The 14,466-nt window shown below is 43.1% G+C and overlaps 1 protein-coding gene across 5 annotated transcripts in view; it reads right to left on the minus strand.

Moving 5' to 3' along the window:
* flncb (filamin C, gamma b (actin binding protein 280)) overlaps nt 1–14,466 on the minus strand; it is a 33,500-nt gene that overhangs the window by 16,246 nt on the left and 2,788 nt on the right. For 3 of the 5 annotated variants that reach the window (XM_053862029.1, XM_053862033.1, XM_053862028.1), the window contains exons 2-14: nt 6,852–7,100; nt 6,679–6,776; nt 5,524–5,674; nt 5,122–5,240; nt 4,962–5,039; nt 4,580–4,742; nt 4,298–4,498; nt 2,265–2,387; nt 1,220–1,357; nt 680–806; nt 469–605; nt 206–399; nt 21–134 (exon numbers count right to left, since the gene is read on the minus strand). In XM_053862029.1, coding sequence (XP_053718004.1) covers nt 21–134; nt 206–399; nt 469–605; nt 680–806; nt 1,220–1,357; nt 2,265–2,387; nt 4,298–4,498; nt 4,580–4,742; nt 4,962–5,039; nt 5,122–5,240; nt 5,524–5,674; nt 6,679–6,776; nt 6,852–7,100 — 1,892 coding nt within the window. The remainder of the gene's footprint in view (nt 1–20; nt 135–205; nt 400–468; nt 606–679; nt 807–1,219; nt 1,358–2,264; nt 2,388–4,297; nt 4,499–4,579; nt 4,743–4,961; nt 5,040–5,121; nt 5,241–5,523; nt 5,675–6,678; nt 6,777–6,851; nt 7,101–14,466) is intronic. The other 2 variants (XM_053862031.1, XM_053862030.1) reach the window with 1 other exon arrangement.

The following is a 14,466-nucleotide window of genomic DNA, read 5'->3' on the forward strand; positions in this document are numbered from 1 at the left end:
GGGTTGGTGCAGGTTCCTACCTGGGCATAAATCTTCAGTTCCCCTCTGCCAGCCCCCCGAGTGTCGATGCTGAAGTCAGCAGGCTTGTTGACAATGCAGCCAATCGGCTCTAAACCCGCTCCATAACATTTAACCTGGAACACAGTTGGAAATGAAATTGAAGAACCAGGCGTACAGAAGTGTTTGCTTCTCCTCTGCCACCTACCTTTTCTGGGAAGACGTCGCCGGCAGCAGGGAGGATGTGAGCCATGAAGGGGCTGTCCTTGATATCATCATCATCACAGATGACGTGAACCGCGTAGTCCCCAGGCTCGGTGGGCCAGTACCTGACGTCACATGAGCCGTCACCTTTATCATCGCACTCGATCTTTGCCTGGGATGGACCCTCGATGGAAAAACCTACAATCACACATAGTTCATGTGTCTTGCCCAAACTCCTTCCCCCTGAGAACCTTTAAAGTGACTGACCAAGCGTCCCGACTTCTGTTCCAATGGCCTCCACCACAAAATCAGCGCTCTTTCCCACCATGCCAGTCTCAAGGCCTGGACCCCAGGCCCGCACCTTCTGAGGTCCCGCCTCCTCACTCACATGGACCTCAAAGGGGCTGCAAACATCCAACAGAATTTATAAGCACATTTCTATTGTTCTTGAGGCCATTCCAAAGAGATAATGTGTCACCTCCGGGGGATGCTGTGACCCCCCCAGCTGATGATGATGACATATTTTCCTGTCATGACAGGGTAGTAGTTGCACTCGTGCTGTCCGTTCTCCAACTCCAGAACCTTCACTGGCTCCTCCTGACCCTCTGCAGCCAAGTAAACACCAGTTACTGCCCTGTGTTTGCACTAATATATTTTAACTGTTTTCAATGGTTTCATCAACAAGGGCCCTTTATCTGCGTACACTATTTGCATTCTTTATTTTCAGCAACTCAATTACACATTATATGAATATGTAGGATGAATACAATACAATACAATAATTGAATATTGTTTTCGCTAGAAAATCTATGTATCAAAATGTAGCAATGCCACTTATACATCAAGCGCCTCGGGCTTTACATCAAACCAGTGGCCAGTGGCCTCCACAAAGAACAGCACTTGGTTTGACCGCTTTCTGAAAAATAATAAACTAAAAACTAGACACATCCTACAATATGCTCCGGCACCCAGAATAATAAGCTGAGCACAAGTCAGTACCGATGTTCCCTCGACTTACTTGGTCCCTTGACGGTCACTTTCAACTCTCCGCTGCCTGCTCCTCTGGTATAAACTTTGAAATCTGCGACTTCTTTGATTCTCAGTCCTTTGGGCTGCAAACCTCTCCCAGAAGCTCGACAGGCGTTTGGGTTGCAGGCTGTGAGTGAGTCAGTAGACACAGGTTAAACTCTGGGGCAACATTGATGTCCTTGTAAAAGCAAGGCAAATATTATGCTATTAAAAATATTATTAACAGTGGTGTCATTTGCTCAGGAAATCATAGATTGATATTTTTTTTGACAAACATCAATATAAAAAATGTACAGGTGAGACAAAGAGTCATCATAAAATAGTGTTAAACTGTGGAGACAAGCGCATGGATGCTGCAGAAGTGTCGCTGTTAGTCAGGTGACCAGCGAAGCAGCTTTCTGTGGCTGGAGAGGAAAAAGCAGCTAGAAGTGAGGAGTGTCCAGTTGATGGTTAGAATTACAATGGATGTAAAGGGGAAATATTCAGAACATAGTTATAGTTGGTGGCAATGGAAGTAGATGGTGAACATGGTTAGGGAAATTAGGGTGCGCAGATTAAGAAGGTGGGGTCTCATTCAGTCGTTCACTCTTGTTTTTACTGTGTGAATACGCCACTCTTAATGTTGTTAACCTCTCTAGGTTCACTAGGTTAAAAGAGGTCTTAACTCAGGGTATGTCCTTAATGGGATTAAAATGTGTTTTAATATAGCCAGGACAACAATTATTGCCATGAAACAATCACAAGTGGAATTCCACATCACGGAAGCTTGAGCCTGAACCGTATCGTGATGGGAAACAGCGAGCTTCCGTGACTAAACAGCTGCGGAAACGGACACTTGACTGAAAGAATTCATCATCCATTCATCCATCCACACTCACACGCTGCTGCTGTGGAAGAAGATAACGGTGCTCAGACAGAAGCGGCTCATGCTGGAAAGTCAGATAACCCCGGAAGAATTTGGGGGTTTGCTATGAGTGACCCAGGCGAGCAGAAGCAGGTTTCAGCCGGGCCCTTGACCCCCAACCTGTACTAACTTGGGCGCCTGTGTTTGGGTGGTGTCGGAGGGGGGGCCCTTCTGGCCTTGTCTGAGGGAGGGGTGCGACCAGTTTGGGGTACAAACTGCACCGGAGACCCAGAAGGAGGGACGCCCTGTGAAACTGTGGGAGGAACAGCAGTGGTGACACACATTGACAGGAAGAAGAGCGTCAGACCAGTACGCACCAGTACCATTAGAGACAGACAAGACATGTCGATATTTGTGCACTCCTGCTAATTCTTCAATACATTTTCTAAAAAGCAGCTGTGCACACATTTAAGTGCATTTACATTGTTTGATTTTGTGTACCTCATGAAAATTCCAATTGCAGACATGAAGCAGAAACTTGTAGTCAAACACCAACGTGCATGAGCAACAATGAAACTAGCTATTTGAGGCTTAAATACAAAATTTTGTATTTGAACAGCATGTGGTTGGACATTCTCTTCATTAGAACTGTAGTTCAAAACCCAGTTTATAATCATAACAAGCTGTATGAGCTTAATCCAAACACTCAACATTGAATTGTGAACCCAGAAAGAGTCAGGGAGGCAGAAACCAAATATTGACAGTCAGACTCGTATGTTCAAGACAAGCAGACCTGAATCGGTCGGTTAACAAGTCGATCAAAAGACGGGCAAAGCTTTCAAACTGAAGCTAAAGCCAGTGCCCCAGGCTACAGCGGCGTGAGTCTGGGTGAAGGGTGGTATGAATCCTGCCCCTAGTGTAACTCTGATCTCAAGTGGGTTTAACTCAGGCTGCAGCTCACTCTAAGGTGGTTCAGTCAATACTTTCTTCTCAATCCAAATTACTGCATGTTTGAAACAGCACCAGCAAAAAGTCATACGGAGCACAGCAAAGTTCAAACAAGATAAAGGAAGAAAGAAATATCCAACATGTTCAGTGACAGCACGTGTAATTTCAACGACCACCATTGCAATATCAAACACACATTTAACAACTGAGGCAGCAAAGTCGTAAAATTGCGACAAGCAGCATCACTCCATTTGAAGACGGAAAACTGTGAATATGAATCCTAATGTAGTTCCTACTTTACACAAGTAGATTGCAGACTTCAATCTGAGCAACATTAGTGGTTGTGCTTCTATCGCAGTTTGGGGTTATATAAAGTTTGAAACCCACCACCTGGTTCAGGAGACCAGTCGTAGGGCAGTCGTAGTTTCACATTAGCAGCATAACAGAGACCAGGAGCATGTATTTGACTGACTCAAACTCTAAAGAGGAACTTTCAGAGAGTAGAAGCCGCAGGAGAATTTACAGTGGGAAAAGCAGAATTTGTGCTCACGGCCCTGATGATGGCCAGACATCATCATCATCATCATCATCATTGTTGCTTGAGAGATTAGGAAGAGTATTTCCAGCAGATCAGATAAACACCAGTAAAAATATGTAAGTCACTATGGAAATCCACCTGGTGACATCGTGATACATACAAATCCAAGGACATGCACCCCTAGAGGTGCGTAAGCTCAAGTGGCCCCTCCGGATTTTTTTTCCTTCTTTCTTAAAATCATGTGAGAATCACTTCCCGACCAGCACAGTGGAGCTCACAAAGCCAGAGCCAGGGACCCTCACACTCCTCATGCCGCGCAGTGCAGCAGTCTCCGCTCTTCCCACCTCTAGCATCAGAGGAACACGACGTTTGAGTCATCACCCTCGGCTAGAGGGTTGGCACGTTTTATTAGGGTCTTTGTGGACTGTTGCTAAAAACACACTTCCTGAAAATATTCTTGTTATCTAGTACGACATGTCAAGCTGTCTCAGGGTAAAATGCACGAGCACGAACTGGCAACCTCACGTTCCGTGGGGATATTCTATGACCACTGTGCCACCACAACAAGTGTTGGCAAACGGTGACGTATGAAGATTGGGGCTGGATCATTGGAGTGGAGTCAACACCTTGAACCATCTTCAAGCTACAGCCTTTTGAATTTGTGACTTCCAAGTTGAGCACTTAATTGAAAAAAAAAATTAAAACCAGGAATGAGGTCATACTGATGATGTACTTACCCTCTGAGATCTGAACGGTGAAAGGACTTCTAGGAATCTGCTGTCCGGCAAACGTCACGCAGACGGTGTGCGGCCCCTCCAACACAGGAACGTAGGTGCAGCGGAAAATACTGTCACCTTTGTTCTCCAGCACTATCTCTACTGTGTCCCTGCGGCCGTGAGAGTCCACAATGACCACGCCTACATCCCCTGCACCGGCACCTGGTGGCACAGACGTTTTTTCACAGGTGTGAAGAAAATGACTAATGAAAAAAGATGGTTAGTAACTGAGCCTGGACGTACCTGCTGTGTAAATATCAAAGTATGTCGGCTTGTTGGCCAAATTCCCCGTTGGTTGCAGACCCGGCCCGCGGGCCTGAACCCTTGTGGGGTCTCCCATAGCTTTGGAGATGTTCACCATGAAGGGGCTTCTATCAATGTCCTGCCCAGCAAACAGCACTTTCACCTACAGAAGATGAGAGACGTTAGAGCAGTACGCAAGAGGTAGCTAGTTGACCAGGCTTGTGTCCACCATGGCTCAAACTACTAGGCCCAAGGGTTAAAGAGTTTGGAAACCTTGTTATGTTGAAGTAAATATTTTCCTGGTTTCTGTCAGCCAATTCTTCTTGAGGTAAAATGGTAACTGCCGCGAACACCTCCACCTAGCTTCATGTTAACCACTGACCTTGTGAAGCCCTTCTACTTTGGGAAGGTAGACCACAGAGTAGGTTCTGTTCTTGTCATTGTTGGCGATTACTCGGGCCTGAAGAAGACATCAAATACATGTGAAGGTTTCAACTATGATGGCATTGCTTAAAAAAATAAGATCTTGAAACTGTTAGCACCTCCTCAGTGTGTCCCTCGGGATCTTCTACATAAACCAGAACTTCGCCCAGCCCCGCCTCCACAGTCTCCACCAGGAACTCAGCCGGCTTCAGCACAACGTTACCGCGGGGCTCAATACCTGGGAATTTGGAACATTTAAAAAGTCTTATTGTGAAGTATAGCTGTTTCAACGCAACATATTTTCTCAAAGGAGCAGCATCATCAGTTATGCATCAGAAAAAAAAACACACAAATGAGTCACAGAACCAGCAGAGCGCCAGATTATATTACTTCCTAAAACTGTCAAACACTCCACACAGTTGCTTTCTTTGGCATCAACGTCTGAAGCTCAGAAAATGTGTTCCACATGTTGAACAAGTGACTGGTGATTTGCACTTCTCTGTTTCATCTGCACTCTTCACCTGGTCCAAAAGCTTTTGCCAGCTTTGGGTGCAGGGTCCTCGCCCTCAGGGGAGCGCCGGGCTTGAGCTTGGATTTTGGGAACTGAGACAGGTAGGTCATCACCGAGTGCTCGTCCACATTGGGGTCCACAATCTCTTCTGGGGCGATGACCTGAGCGGGGCGTAAAGGCGATCCAAAAGTCATTATGACAGCAACCCTTTTCAGTACCTCTTACTTGGTTGGCTTGGTTCTTCAGAACCAGTCAGCTGCTCTAATGTCCCCAAAGCCGTGTTGAAAACATCTGCCGTGCAGGTCAGCACTCAGAGGCCAACTTTCTGAGTCATTAATATTTACTAACAATTTGTCCATGTGACGCTCATCTTGTTATTGCCACTGAGTCATAGTGCATGTCGTCATCTCAATAGCAGCCTGTCACACCTCGCTGTTACGTCTTAACTGCTGATTTAGACTCACTGGAAATAGAACAAGGCAATGTGAGGAGGAAGTTCTATCCGTCACCCTCAGGACCAGGCCTGTCACCACAGCTTGTCTTCTGACCTCGGTTTGGTGCAGTATTACAGTTGTAGCTGACTCCCAAGTCCAAGTAGGTAAATGAAACGCCTCATGTTCAAAGTTCCCGCACATCACGATATTCCATTTCAAGTTTATATTGCATGCACACAATACAATCACTAACGTAACTGTGTATTCCAAATATTTTAGCTTAAGTTACATAAACTCATAGGCGTCATTTTAGGTGATGGGTGATGGGGACACACATCCCCAACACTCACAGCGAGTCACGTGTAAAATAACTATTACTACTAATATTCCTTGTTTATTTCAGTTTCAGCTCAAGCAGGTAACAAAAGTAGCTTTATCTGTGGTGGCCTGAAGTGGACACAAGATTAGTGTCACTAAAGAGGGATTCATACGAACAGAAAAATACATACAGAAGTGAAAAAGAAAGTAATATTTCACTTAAAAATCCAATAAGCTTGTGTCACAGATATTCTAACTAGTTCTGTAAGGCTCACTCACAGTGTACATTAACTATTTACTGTAGATCTGGCCCCATCCTGGAGTACAGCAAATTGTTTACCTCACTACACACACTTGAAGGATGTCCTGGTTTAGGCCGTGTGAAATTATGGGTTGCATGGAGAAGGTTTTACCTGAGGAACTCCAAGCCAGTCATCAGCTTGTTGCATGGCCTCTCTGGCGTTCTCCACTGGCTGACTGGGATCCCAAGTTTCCCAGTCTGGACAGAGACCTGGAGCCAGCATGAAACAGAGGTTATTCAGTTGAAGTTATTCTCAACATAAAGTGGGTCAGTAAAGGTTCCTACCGGGTGCACAGTTGTCCACCAGAGCTCCCAGAGCTTTCCCATCTCTCCAGTCTCGGTGGAAGTTGGTGATGGGCAGCTGTGGCACTTTGTTCTGAATCCAGCCCAGCAGCCGCTGCTTGGGAGTCAGTTTCTTAGCGTCTTCGTCGTCCTCATCTTCCCACATTGGCATCGAAATGGAGTAGTGTAGAATCAGGGTCCAGATCAGACCCAAAATCAGCTTCAAGTTTCCATCCACGATGGCTTTAGAGTCTACAGAGACACGGGGACACAGAAGTTAAATCAAAGCGTTTAAAAGCGATCGCTCTGTTGCCGTAGTAACCAACCGTTTGGAAGCTGACAGCATATGAATTGTGTGCTTCTGGTTGTCCCAAAACTACCTGACTGTTTTATGTCATAGCTGTGCACCAAACAAAAATACCTCTTTTGATATTTTGGGATGTTTTATCATCTGTTTATAAAGTGTTGCCGTGGTTTCTTGTCTCACACTGGGTTCATCCAAAAGTCCTGTTTATCCTCATGCAAGTCTGCAGAAGGTTTCCCGGCGACCGGTATTCCAAAAGACGCCTAAAGAATGTTTGCACCATCAACTAAGACCTCAATTTCTTCTGTTTCTCTTCACTCATCACTCAATAATGAAGCTGGTCGTCATGATGACGGATCACTGCTCGGTCACTTGTGCTTTCAGGGGATACACATTTCATCACGACTCTGATATGGTTCATGTTAACATTTCCCAGCCACAAACAAAAGAGGCGATTCCTGCGCTCATCATCACATGCAGCTCCAGCAAACATTGTGGATTGGAACCCGATGTTCCTTCTGAAGTCTCAGGTTTCCAGAAAAACATAGAAATTACACACAGATGCCAAGATTATTATTAGCGAAGACAAGACGAAACATTAGATCATGTTGCTTTTCAGCGCTCTCATCATCTGTAACCACACTCCACCTCTGTGTGAGTTTTCCTCACCACATGCATCGCAGTGCTGTGCTAATTCAGTTTGACTCTTCAATTAAAGATTTAAGCATCAGGAGTGTTTTCAGATTCATTAATCGGTACTGAAACATGCATACGGTGTTGGCTTGTTGTATGCTCTCCCCTGCTTCCATGTTTGGGCCAACTTTCCATGCATCTCTCATTCACAACAACAACAGTGTCAGAAAACTCAAGTTGTAAATCTGACTTTTCACCCTCTGACTGAAAGTTTATATGAAATTCACTTTTATATCAGGTCACAAACTGATTATATACATGTGGACGACTATTGTTTCTTCCTAATCTTAGAAGTGGACACATCTGGTATTCATAGCTTCAAATGTTCTTGACAGAAATTGATTCAGTGAAAGACAAAGAAAGTCAAAAAAGGCAGACCTTGAGTGTGACGCCAGTCGGAGGCCTTCAAACTAAAATAATTTCATTTCATATCTGAGAGGAAAGACAAAGAGATAAAGGTGTTTGGATTCAATACACAAGAGTGAACCAATTAATGTACGCCTCCATCTTCAAATGGTTGCAGTTCAATACATCTGCATTGTCTAGCACTGACTCAAGGCCAATGAGCCAAATCTCTCCTGCCAACTGACTTTGTGCTTGAAAAATCCATCCCCTTTTGTGATCATGTTTCAAGCCCTTATTGTAGAGGAATTCAAATTGCACAAGAACTATTCTCTACTAAATTAAGAGATATTTAAAAAATATATTGCACTGATCATTCAATGTTTTATGACTCCTGCGATATTGTGTTTGATGGAATCATAAGGGCTGTTGTTATGGTCTCACTAAGAGGCAACGTATTAGAGCTGACCCAGGAGGGAAGTCATTTTTTGTTTCTTTACCTGGGTGGCTTGTATTTGCCTCTGAGAGAGAGTGAGGAGCTCAGTTCACCCTTTGGGGGTATTGTATAGAGGCGCTGCTCAAAAGTGAAAGTGTGACATTGATAACAGGCTGAAAATGAGCCATTTTGTATTTTTGTTTTTGACATGTTTCTGAGGCCATGACTCAATCTGCCTTTACCTTAGAGCTCAGTGCAGCACTCTGAAGGTGACAAATTTGAGACTTTTTGTAAGCACAAATCTATCCCAGAGAAATCCAAACACACACTCAGCAGAGAGAGTCCAGGGAGGAAATGTTTGGATCGGAGCGTCGCTGTAATGTTTTCCCAGGAAACAGCTGCAGACCAGATAAGATAGTGAAGCTGCTCATCCTCGCTGGCCTTTATTGTAATCCAACGCAGCACAACCAGAGAAACGCCATGAAGACACAATCTCCAACATAATGAGACGTGGTGCGCATTCATTTGTGTAAGTGGCAACACGTTGAAAGAGTTTTAAAAAGATCAGAGACACCAACTTATCAGCTGGAGAAGCTCTCACAGCGCAGTTTTTCAGGAGCTCATTTCACAGCCAAAGTCGGGAAATGAGTCTGTCAGTCTGTAATTCAATTCCATATTAATTTTAAGTGCATTCCCACATGCATCTCAGGTTTTGCTCTTTTCTAGTGTCAATAATTAAGCTGAAAACACCCCAAAACGTCAGGAAATTGAGTTGGTGCTCATAAACCTGCGTTATGCATGATGCAATTCATGTATTTCGACCATTGTCACCACAGGCAGGTTTCACACTCTGTTAAATAATAATAACAATAACAATAAATAAAATAATAATAATATCAGCAATAAAATCAGGGTTGTTAATAAAGAGTGTTTCAAGCATTCAGGTACATGTTGTCTCTTAGCTCCAATGTAATAGTCCAGAGTAGACTGTCCCCCCTCGACCTGAGGCTCTGCTGGACCTGGTTGTCTCATAGGCTGTATTTCATCTTCACCTACAATGGCTTTTAATATATGTAGATGGTTGAAAACTAAACAAACAATAAATGCAGTAGACTACATGTCACAACTCACAAGAGTGCAAGGTTCAAGTATCCATTTAAAGGAGAAACAGTTCTTGACTTTCCAACAGATTTTGTACAACTCCCAAATTGTACTGGGTCTAGAGTTTTGCCCCCTTGTGGGACTGAATCACCCCCTACAGCAGAGGTGGGCAGTTAAATTTCCTAAAGGGCCACATTATAAACTGTGACAGTAGTGAGGGGCCATCATGCCAAAAGGAAGGCGGCGATGACTAAGAAACATGACGGGACAAAAAAAATCTTACGTAACAAAGAACGAACCATTCAATGGAAGCAAAGATATTAAGTGCAAATATGGCATGAAACCTATAAAAATATTGCATTTATTAGGCAATTATGCAATTTAAGTTGAATATAAATAATGAAACTAGAGCAAAAATATCTATGAAATATTAAAAGGAAATTAGAATATATATTTTCAATTTTCTTTTCATGTATTTTGAGGAACAAAAAATACTCACTAAAATGGCAGATGAAAAGAAATTTAAGTCCTGAACATGTTATAATCATTCTTGAAATAGTAATGCTAAGAAAGAAACAAGACAAAAAAATAGTCCAAAAAATGACTACTTGTCAGTTGTATAGTTTTAGTCCGACCTCATGAGGGCCGCAAAAACACAGGAAAAGGGCCGCATATGGCCCCCGGGCCGCACTTTGCCCAGGTCTGCCCTACAGGGTGTTATATGGTGACCACCGCACCACCAAATGCCAACCACAGTCATTTCTAATGACTCCAGCACAACCGTAAAAAACCCCATGCTCCCACTTTCGTGATCATCTAATGTTCATTGTTAAAACTGTGCTTGCCTGAGACGGAGAGGTTCAGCAGGTGAATCCCTAGTGGTTTGTGGTCACACCTGCGATTCAGAAGTGGGTCACTGATAGAGGTCACCCACAGGGCAGATACACTCACTGATTCCAACAGTGTGAGTCCCTCATTTACCTTGCCTTGCTGTTTATCGACTGTAAGAGGAAGCATCTGGACTTGGGAAAGCAAAAGCCATCATGAAAGCCAACTGGCACGGATGCCTGCAGAGATGAAACCCGAGACTCCCATCCTCAACGGAGCGTTTCCAAGAAATACTTCCCTCATAAGATACCAGTTCACTGATTATCCTGCATATTTTTATTGGACCCAGTGTTTCCCCATAGCTCTGCAACGCATGCATTCTGGCAGATGTTCTCCCAGGATCAGTATTGATGATCACCGGGACAGCAAAAACTCTTTCATTCACAACAAGCTGCCAACACTCATCTCCAATGGCGACCAAACAGCAGGGAAACAATCCGAGTCAGTGTCTGCGGCGTCGACCCTCCACACCCCACACAAATCTATGACATGGATTTCATGTGCAGCGCAGCAACAGGAAGTGATGTCGTCTTGAGTGGAAAAGAAGCGTTAAGGAGGAAAATATGACCACGATGGTTCTCTGCTGGACCTTTTCCTGCGAGAACGGCCATTCATCCCCCACAGGATGGTGAGGTCATCATCGTGAGCCTCTCGGTGATGGATGGTGCCAGTGCAGGCTTGCACCAGATCATCACCAATAGCCAGTGTTTACATTTGAGAAGTAATCATCTAACTGCTGACTTTGTCTATAAATAAAGCGTATAATGGTATATATATTTGTTGAAATGTGTTTTTCAATTGAGGTCTTTGACTTTTTAAAAATTATTTAATGTGAAGTCATTTAAACTGAACTGAAATTCTCATTACATTCTTTTGATATATAAATATTTACTCATTCTATTTGTACCTTGCGATATTGTGATATTTTTTTCTCTGAGCAATTTCACCAATATTTGATGTGATTTTCTCAACAAAAAAAAACATTTTACACTGTTCTATACACAATATTGTTTGTTTCAACTTTGTACACTAAAAACAGAGAATTTATCGGAATACCAATATTGGAATTCTTTTTTTTATGAACTTTTTCATTTCATCGTATTGTTATATCCTTTTTATCCTGTTTACCCTCTCTTTTATACTTTTTTTGCTCTTTTTATCAAATTACTTTGACATAATATGAGAGACAAATCCCCCCTTTATCTGCCCCATAATCAAATATTCATTAAAATACTTACAAAACAGTTTTAGCAAGGTTTGGTTGCTGCAACGGTGGTGGAGTTACAGTTTTGACTCATTGACCCATTAAGAGAGCAACAGAATGTAATGAAGGATTCATTTAAGATGGATAATGTCATTGGTAATGGCGGCAGTGTAGTGATATAAATATTATATATAATCTCGACTTCCATTTTATACCATCCTGAAACACTGACTTCACCATTACAACATCAAAGTGAATCCCTCCGATCACTGCTGCAATTCATTCAGGTACAGCAGGTGAAATATGGATTTCACACACTCACACACACACAAACAGCAGGTGGTCGACAGCTAAATAAATATGTGAGTGTTATTGTTTATCCAGACTGGTTCACGCAGCTGAGCTGCTATTTTAATCACACACACACCTGTGGCCTATAAAAGACAGCTGACACACACACACACAGACGCTCACTTCAGAATCACTACCACAATCAGTAGCTGTTGTATACAACTAAAGACACGAGAGCGTCATCAGAATGGTGAAGGTCAAAGATTTATTTTGTTCAGAGTTGACTCTGAATGAGAGGTTTACGCTCTTCTCTCCTGCTTTGCGAATTTTCAGCACAACTATGATAGTGAGGCTCTGTGAGCAGGATTTGTCTTGTGTGTGTCTGCGTGTGTGCGTTTGTGTGTGTGTCAGCTGTCATCGTCACAGTTGCTCTGAAGTATTTCCCACAACAGCTGGAAGGTCAAAAGATCCTTACACACTTTCTCAACCATGATCTTCCCCTCGACACCCACACACACACACAGACACAGCCACACTCATCAGCCACCCTACCCCCGATCCATGTCATGTGGTGGGACGTGAGACAGCAACTGAATTGAACCTTTGTTGTTCCACATCAAACTGTAGATCGGTGATGAGGCACCAATGTGATGATCAGCAGATCTCTTGCACAAACACACACAAAGCTTGAGAGACAGCAGCCACATGACAGACAAACATTTTTAAAGGATAAAACCTATATATATATATATATATATCTATATATATATATATATATATATATATATATATATATATATATATATATATATATATATATATATATGAAGACATACTCACCAAGAAAAGTACTTTCAAGTGAGGTTGTTGTCATTGTTCGGAGGCTCCTGATACATGTTTTATAGCCTTTTCCTTCCAGAATGATGGCATGGCCACATGACCCATCATTTGTGTGTGTCTGTGTGTGTGTGTGTGAGAAACTGTACATTATCACACACATCAGGGGTTAGCTATTCCTGATGTCCCGTCTGGCGTCTTCTGATGTGAGTGTAGTTGCACAAATGTGCACTACATTTACAGGAACATTCCACTGTGCTGACGAACGTGTGCGACACGTGAACACATGGAAACAGTTACTGAGACTGAAAGCAGGTCAGTTGGTCTGATCACAGACTCACTTACTGACTGAGGTCTGACACAAAAACTAAGCAAACACTGAGATTTTATCTGAATCTCAGGTTTCACACACCTCTGACTCACAGAAGCTACACTGACAAGCATGTTCAGCATGGTCCAGCTGTAGTAACACATGTTCATGATACAGACGTCGCATGTCTCAGATGTACATCCTCATGCTTCCACTTTTCAACACAGCAGTAGCAGTGTTTATTCTAGCAACTCCATCTCCGTCTTTCTCCACTTTCTCACTGCGCACATTTACTACACAGCACTCCAAACCTCTTCTGTTATACTCAAGGGGCAGCTCAACTTAAAATGATTTCCCAACAGTATGATGTACGCCACTGTAACATTCCAACTCAAGGGCAGGGAAGCACAGCAACACAGCTACTGTCGTGGAAGGTAGCAGCTACATTGTTACAATGGAGGGCAGAATGACATCTACAGTTGAGGACGTTAAGAAAAACTAAACAATGATACCAATAGAGTGACAGTCAGAGACACCAACACACAATCAAAGTTGTAACACAAGAAGTCAGCCCTGACACATTTACAATTTACCTTGATACTTGCAATGGGGACATCAGCTTGTCTACGCTAATATAGACACAGTGTCATATTCAGCCTTCGGTAGCCAACACATCTATGTGGACACAAATACACAGCAAATCGGGGATATACAGACAACAACAAATAAGGAAACGATAACAGACACACAATGACAGTCATGAAGACTAACACTCACAGCCTCTACACAACTAGTTAGTTGCAATGAGGACACTAACTTGCAACACAGACTCAAACAAAACTACTTGGTTACAATGAGGACTTAAACAAACCAAATTCCAGACCATTACAACGCAATGACCATTATAAATAAATAAACTACACACTAGTAGCATTCATAACACACCTGCAGGACTAATATCCAGCCAAAACACACACATGTTCCGTGGCACACACAAATACTACTTACTCAAACAGGTCTATACTTTCACAGGCAGACACTTGCACTGCTTGTGCACAATTACACACCCCAATGCGAAACACAAGTATCTCACACCTTCTCTGTCAGCAGTGTAGCGAACCTAAACCCGTTCAACGCAGCTACATGGCAGCACCAACAATTGTCATGTCGCACTGCCGTAGACACACAGGGTCAAAAGTCAGCATAGTTGTG

Source organism: Synchiropus splendidus, chromosome 4 (assembly GCF_027744825.2).
Source record: "Synchiropus splendidus isolate RoL2022-P1 chromosome 4, RoL_Sspl_1.0, whole genome shotgun sequence".
Lineage (NCBI taxonomy): Eukaryota > Metazoa > Chordata > Actinopteri > Syngnathiformes > Callionymidae > Synchiropus > Synchiropus splendidus.